Genomic DNA, 7,859 nt, shown 5'->3' on the forward strand with positions numbered 1-7,859 from the left:
TGGGGTCATGTTTTCACATAGTTAAAAAAAAAAGAACATGTTTGCTTTCTGCTGTATTGTAATATGCATGGTGAGCACTCACTTTTGCATGTGTTCAGCTTGTCACATTAAGGGAGATTGTTTACCACATCAGCTTTTGTTTTCTTTGATTGCTCTTCACACTAGTTAGTGGTTACTGCATATACAGGGTATAGCCACTTTTATTGCACAAATCTCTTCACAAAAAGGTGCACACTTAGTTTAATTTTCTGCAACAATTGTTTCTTATTCTGCAATCTCAATTTTTCCCCACAATGCTTTTTTTGTCTTTGAAATTTGTGTTTTATTGCATTCTGCTTAACTCTCCAATTTTAACATGCCCTGGACTCTATGCTTCCTTCACAGAAAGGACCTTAAGCTTTCCACCACAACCAAATGACTTGCTTTCAATCCAAATGACGATGTCGTCCAAACTTCGTCTTCGGCCACGTGCTGCCCATGTGACCCAACCACCACGGCTTCCCACTGACCTCCCACCCAGAATACCAAATGCAGTGACAAACACACAACTTCGATGTCTAGAGCAACACCAACAGCACCTTCATGAGATCCAGCAACGACAGGAGAAACGTAATCGAGAGCAAGAGAGATTAGAAGCGAGAGAGGAAGTACAAGTGAGGAATGAAAGAGAGCAGCAGGAGGAGGAACAGAGGAGAAATTTACTTGAGTTGCAACTTAAGCAGCAGGAACAAGAACTGAAGCAGCGACAGCAGATCATGCAGTGGCAACAAGAACTTGAACAGCAGCAGCAGCAAAAACACAAGGTGCATACACCAGTCGTCCTCTCTCCTTCATCAGGACTTTCCACCATCTATGAAACTGTGGAAGCAAGTGACACAGAAGAACAGGAGGAGGGGGGACAAAGAGTGCTTGAAGTAGAAGATAAAAGCTCTTTTAATGAGTGTCCTGGAGAAGACATGCAGAGATGCACTGAAAAAAATGACTCGGATGATCTTTATTCACAATACTCGACACCTTCCCCAGAGTCTACCACTCAAGATCCACAGCGAGAACTTCAGGGGACGGACCCTGCATCACATCAAGACAGTCCTTCTCCCTTGGGATTTCCAGAGCAACCTCCACATTTGGAGTTTGACTGGGGCAAGAAGGTGGACATCGTTCATCAGCTCATCCATCAGACATTATTGCTTACAGGTGATGGTTGCTCGCCCCTTTTTCTGCTTCCCGGAGCTGCAGGTGGGACACTCAGCCCCCTCGAAAGCAGCCTGTGGCCCAACTTGTTGCCACCTTTGACACCCCCTTCAGCCACCGTGACGTCTGTGAGCAGCTTCTCACCTGAGGTTCCCGGCAGCTCTGCTCAAGGTGAGTGGACCGTTGTAGAGCTGGAGACACATCACTGAGGAAAGCTCAATAAAAAGCTTCCCAAAAATATGAAGGTCCACCAATAGGGAAGCGCATGTTGTAGCTTTTAAATGGAGGATGCAATCACAGATTGGACAAAGTAATCCATTTCCGTGTCTATCACTATCACCATCTTGCTCTTTCTTTGATTGGTCTTCAACCTGAGAGCTATCCTACAGAAATGAGCTTTCATTTCAACTCTCCACCCACTCAAAAGCAATGAAACACTACAGCCACATCTGACCTGACCCCATGCCTAAAAGCCATTTCCTTAAGGTTTAATTGAGATGTCTGGCTGGTTTGGGCTACATGCATTTATCTCTTAGTCATTATTGAGCCCTGTACCCACAATGGAGGCAAAATGCCAACTCAATGACTGAGCAAGTTTAAACAAAATGGGCTCCTTTCTTTGGCTTTTCTGAGCAAAATATCTGTGGAAAAAGATGAGGTAAATTCACCTTTGGCTAAGCCCCGCCCCCCTTAGTTACTGTTGCTACATCCGTCAAACTTCATCTGCGCTCTGCATGGCTTATGCTGTAACAGCTCTTCCTGCTGAAATGTTATCAAACTTTTATAAAGCAGTCCGATAGAAGTAGGCAAAAGGGGCTGCAATATGCGTTCGAAGGCTATATTCAAGACATACAAACGCAAGAAACAAGGCATTCAAAATAGAGGTAAAAGCATAACGTTACCGGTCACAGTCAAAAAATGAACCACCGCATTTCCTACTAATGGAGACGGAGGCTGGGACTAACGACAGGGAGCAACACTATTCATTCAAAGCTGGGTAGGTCTCTATTCACTTCTATAATCGTTATTACATGACGAGTATGACGTTGTATTTATTAGCAGCGTGTGCTAGCGTATCAACAACCGGTATGAGAACTGAAATCATCACCTAAAATATTATAAAACGGTCTAACTAGTATAACTTCACACTCACAGTAATGTTAGAAGTAAAAAAACATGTGCTTGTTGATCTTTGCGGGGTTTAGCTGACTGAGGACGTCCACACAGTTTAATCCAAAGACGACACTTGTGAGGATTTTACTTCGGTTTTGGGAAGGGAAAAAACGGACACCCCCCTCCAACCTCTCTGGAAAACGCGTATCTGTGTTGCAAATGCCCGAGGCACAACGTTTAACCATATTTTGGATAAAACTACGACGGTAATAGCCTGCCGAGACCAAAAATATGAGCCGCTCGTGTTGAAAGTCAATGCAGCGCTGTGAAAAAGTGTCGGAGCTCTGTGGGAGCTCGTTCTTGGCTGCGCTGTGATTGGTCAATCTACATTATAGGGCGTGGCTTAGCCAAAGGTGAATTGAAACATGCAGGTTTTTTTTCGCTCTATGCTTATTATAAAAGACCAAATTAATACAGTTTTTGTGCAATTTAATAGAACAAAATGCTGTTATCGAGAACTAATTTCCTGTGCATTAATTAAATCCACTGGTTTGCAAGATTTGCAGGAATTTCACTGGGTAATTTGGAAATGAAAACTGTAATTACAGATTTTCCAAAGGATGCACAGCTACCTGAACTTTCTAAACATCTTGGGGGTCAAAGATAATTTTTGGTCTAATACTTATAAAGAGTGAAGCATGGAAAATTTGTGACCTACAAAGTAACGATTTGGTTGCTGTATTTTTCTTTTTCCGGAACTATATGCACTGCTGTAACGTTTTAGAAATGGCTGACACCAGAACCTTTGACATTCTAGATTTGAATGTGTTCGACATTTTGCAACTATATTATTAGACAACTGTGCAGCTACATCAAAGAATCATCTTTACTGTGAACCTTCTGAACACTGTGCCTCTCTTACATGTCCGAATTTTGAATGATTAGTATCTATTCGAGGAACAAGTAGCAGCTCTCATAACCTCACTCATTTAAATAAACTTTTCTGGTTTGCTGTGCCTCAGATTGACTCCCACATTTAGAGGACATTACACTTGTCACGATAGTCAACCAAGTGTTTACAGTCCCTCCTTGGGGTCGAATTGTTTTGTTTCATCTAGTATGAATGGAAAAAATTGTCTTTCACTGATCTGTCTCTTTGTTTCTCTGCAACTTATGTGTGTCTGGGAAAAAAACAACTAAGAATTCCAAAGCAAAGGGAATCCAATGGGTCACATTATAAGCAGGCCTAAAATTAACTTGTAATTAGATAAGTCAGATGTTATTGTCGTTTGTGTATCTTTTGAGGAGTTTTGTTTGTCACATCTGATAAAAATGAATTGATTTAACGTGGCAATTTTGATTGCCCAAAGGAATGTTAAAGCACAATTTGATTATTGGAGCTCATCTCGCCTATATTATTTGTTTTGTCGTTTGTGAAAGTACATATATATTATTTTAAAAAGGATCATGTTTAAAGTCGGTTCACTGTGTTATGAAGAGAGGTTTTAATTTCATTTGTACTACACTGTGTACTGCCTGTTTGTCCAGTGCTGTGAACTAGTAGTTTAGAGATTATATATAGTACTGTTTTTGACACTGTAATTGTTGAAGAATTGTTTCTTTTTTAATATATCAAATGAACCACTTTGCATTTTAATCAGGGAACACACACAGGGATTCCAGGTAGATTGACTTTCACTGTATTTTGGCTGAACTACTGTTGTATAAAACTCGACATATCACTTTACAAAAAATGTACAGGGAAAGCTACTGTATGGAGACCAAAACCAGCAGTACTACTAATGCACTGAACACAACACTCTATCTCTGACTGGGCTAAATTACAATAAAAAAATGAAGGAATACAACAATGTTATTCATAATGCTCTTCCCTCTACCATGTTTTACAATAACTGTATCTCAATGGTACATTTCCCCACTTTTATTGTGTATATTTTTGTAATTTATTATTTTGAAAGGAAGGATTGCTTTATTTCTTTGTTTTATAGAGAAAAGTAGGCAGTGGGCCAGGACTGCCAGCAGGTTTTATTTCTGGACTTTGTAACTTGGACGGCCACTGTATTTTAATGCTTTCATGAAAAAATAAAGTTGTTTTGACATTTAATCTTGAACTTTGACTCCGCTTAATGAGCTTTTCATCATTTAACTTAAAACAAACTGACATTTCAGAACAAAATTAACAATAGCCATGAACTATAAAATGGTTATTTTGAAAGATCTACAGATTTTGGATTTACAACTGCTATCTGTATTCTGTTACCCATCTGATTTCAATAAACCAAACGCTCTTTCCAGAATGGGTGAGGTCCTGAGCAAACACAACCTCATATTTGAACGTCAAATGTACCATCTATCTCCGGAGACAGCAGCACCCCCAGCAGGTAGTCTGTGGCAGTGCAGGGTGAAGGCTCTTCAATTCCCAGACACAACAGGTGCTTGTACTGACCACAAGGGACTGAACACAACACCCTACAAAACATACACACAATGAATTTAGCAGCTAGCTTTAACTGTTAGTCCTAAATCACATATGATCTCAAACCAGTGCTTGTCAAGGATTAGCTTCAGTTTTTGCTTGTATTGTGGAAAGCAGAAACTGTAATTGCAATATTATACAAGGATATATGATTAGATAGTAATGTAAGTAATTATAATGCATTTAATAATCTTTTCTCCATATTTTACTATTGAACTGAGGGCAGTACATTACCATTCAATGATGTCCTCGGGGTCAGGGTGCGTCTGGACCCACCGGCCGATAGACCAAATCCTTGCCACTCTTTTCTCTCTCTCTGTATTTTCTCCCTCGCATGTTCCCTCTCCATCCTCATCCTCATGTGCCTCAATGACATCCTCGCAGCACAGAAAGTAACTGTAAAGGTAGTAAGGGGTTGTTGTAAAAATTAAGATGTGGCATTATTCAGTGCCAAAATATGACTTTTTTTTATTTTTTATAATTAACCTGAGATTTGTACTGGAAATTTTGTTCCAGTAAAAAAAAAAAAAAGACTAAATAAGGCTCTTAACACATGTAATATAATTCAATCCCATGTCAAAGTGAACAAGAAACTGGATATTTGTTGAAAGTGTTTCCGTGTGCATGATCTAAAGTTGCTTTGGCTGAAAATGAATGTTTAAATGACATTATTATTAACTAATAACAGGTATTATTAGAAAAAAATATTATATTAATAATAAAAATTACTATAAAATATAAGTTCACTTTGAAATTATTTTTTGGTATGTTTTAGCTTACCTCAAGGGCATCCAAGATGTAGGTGTCTTTGTTTCCGCAGTAGTTTCAATTTGGATATTTTTAGGTCAAACCGTTCTTGTCTGTCAGTCATATAATGGAGGTCTATGGTCACCACCTCAAAGAGCATGCACAGAGAAGTCCAAATTAAACATGATTTAATGACTCGTAAATGTAAGTACACATTGATGGCCTAAGACACGAAACGAGCGGTTTGTGTGAGAAAACGAACAGTATTTATATCGATTTTACCTCTTGTAATCACAGTCACATCCAAGTGATCTGAGGGCGCGGGCGCTTCGGTCTGCACAAGCGCCGGAAGTGATCTCTTCGGAGGTGAAGAAGAGTTTGCGCGAGTACCATTAATGTGTACTTACATTTACGAGTCATTAAATCATGTTTAATTTGGACCTCTCTGTGCATGATCTTTGAGGTGGTGACCATAGACCTCCATTATATGACTGACAGACAAGAACGGTTTGACCTGAAAATATCAAAATTGAAAATACTGTGGAAACAAAGACACCTACATCTTGGATACCCTTGAGGTAAGCTAAAACATACCAAAAGTTAATTTCAAAGTGAACTATCCCTTTAAAATACAATGAAATTCCCCTTACTCCTTTTTACAAACAAATGGGATGGGACCTTTACATGACTGTCTCTCTGACTAAACCTCACTTACAACTCTGCACTGTCAAACGTCTTTCCTTCTCCTCCCTGTATCTCTCGCTCCACATTCCAGCGCATACGCTTGTGTAGCCCAGTACTGGCTGTGGCAAGAAAGGGGGTGGGGCAACAGTATCGGAAGATTGACAGCTTCATGTTGTCTATTTGACACTGGCCAATATAGAAGTGTGAGATACTGTAGAAAGAGATACTTAGTGAAAATCTGCAATGAAATGAATAGTACTAACAGAAATAATACAACCCTTGGGTATTTCATGACTACACTTTATGACTACAACCAAAAAACAGGCCTCTAACTGAGAAACAGGCCTCTAAATGACTCTTCACCGTCATTGCTAAATCTGCTGCCTGTCTTTATCTATGATTTTTAATTGGTTTGTACCTCAGTGGATCAGATTCATCCAGTGAGACGAAACTGAAGGAGGCGTATAGCAACATCAGCTGTTCCAGACGAGAACACAGTTGCTGAGAGAACTGCAAAAGCTGTGATGATGGATATAAACACAGTATGATAGTTATTCCCGCAATGCAGAGCGTGAGATGTGCAGAATAAATCAGTCTCTCACCTGTGTGCGAATATATGTGGACAGAGGCGGGCGGAAGGGGTTGGAGTTTCTGGCTGTGGACTCCAAGTAAGTGAAGTATGACTGACAAGTTTGCAGAAACGTTGGGACAATGTGGACAAACTCATAATTCTGAAGGCACTCTTGGCTATAACAACAATAAATACAAGAGCAGATTATTTTTCTATCAGATGGGTATGGGTATCAAATGTCAGAAGACATTTGGCTGTTAAAAAAGGAGACCCAATGACATTTTTTCATAAGTACAGCTTTTTTGTTCTGTGTTGACGTATTTGCTTATGCTTATTATAATAAAAATGTATCCTCGTCTCTTCTAGTATCAAAACATACGTTGGCTAATTAAAGCATAATTCTTCTTTTTCCAGATATAACCACACCTCAACAAAAGCTGTGTTTGAAGCTCATCTGCCTTGTTCAGCAAGTACTGAAGTTGGTTTTCAATGGGAGATATTTTCTCATCAATCATTCTCTTATCCTGAGAGGATGGAGAAGTGTTTCCCGCGGCAGGACCTTCACCCAAAAATGACCTCTCATCACCAAAAGAGGGCGCCATTGTAGTGTATTCTGTAAACAAAAGCAGTATTTTACGTATCAATGTGGCTCTGGGTTTGGGCTGGGATTGGATAAATAATTAGCAAAAAATATATATATACATTTCCAAAGCCTACCTTCAACAGTCTGTGTAAATGTTGATAATTCTCTCAAAGGCTGGGTTGCTTCATTCTCTTCACATACTAGTGAAGACTTAAACTCAACATGCTCTGAGTTTGCCATCATGGCTTAATCAGCCAACCTGAAATCGTGAAATGATGAGCTCTGCGACAAGAAACGTGTGTAAAATACTTTATAAAGTAATTGACGACTGCATGCTTGCTAACACAATCGATAATCGTCTGCAAACACGTCAATATACACGTGACAAAATTAGTAAAAGATGTCATGAGACCTGCAATGTCACAAAATTTGACGGCTAATTGTTGATTTTGCTTATTAATTTTAGTCTGTAC

The 7,859-nt window shown here is 39.4% G+C and overlaps 2 protein-coding genes across 4 annotated transcripts in view; one reads left to right on the top strand and one right to left on the bottom strand.

Moving 5' to 3' along the window:
* prr36a (proline rich 36a) overlaps nt 1–4,436 on the top strand; it is a 25,507-nt gene extending 21,071 nt beyond the window's left edge. For all 3 annotated transcript variants that reach the window (XM_039687493.2, XM_039687501.2, XM_089132021.1), the window contains exon 6: nt 385–4,436. In XM_039687493.2, coding sequence (XP_039543427.2) covers nt 385–1,400 — 1,016 coding nt within the window. In that variant the 3' untranslated portion in view covers nt 1,401–4,436. The remainder of the gene's footprint in view (nt 1–384) is intronic.
* Nucleotides 3,982–7,649, bottom strand: c6h19orf67 (chromosome 6 C19orf67 homolog). Its single transcript, XM_039687511.2, has 7 exons — nt 7,521–7,649; nt 7,230–7,416; nt 6,835–6,979; nt 6,651–6,751; nt 6,264–6,443; nt 5,036–5,197; nt 3,982–4,794 (listed from the first exon to the last, which is right to left on the bottom strand). Exons 1-7 carry the CDS (start codon nt 7,627–7,629, stop codon nt 4,650–4,652), a joined length of 1,029 nt encoding a protein of 342 aa, XP_039543445.2. The 5' UTR covers nt 7,630–7,649; the 3' UTR covers nt 3,982–4,649.
* Nucleotides 7,650–7,859: the final 210 nt, after the last annotated feature.

Source organism: Pimephales promelas, chromosome 6 (assembly GCF_988280905.1).
Source record: "Pimephales promelas chromosome 6, fPimPro1.hap1.1, whole genome shotgun sequence".
Taxonomy (NCBI): Eukaryota; Metazoa; Chordata; class Actinopteri; order Cypriniformes; family Leuciscidae; genus Pimephales; species Pimephales promelas.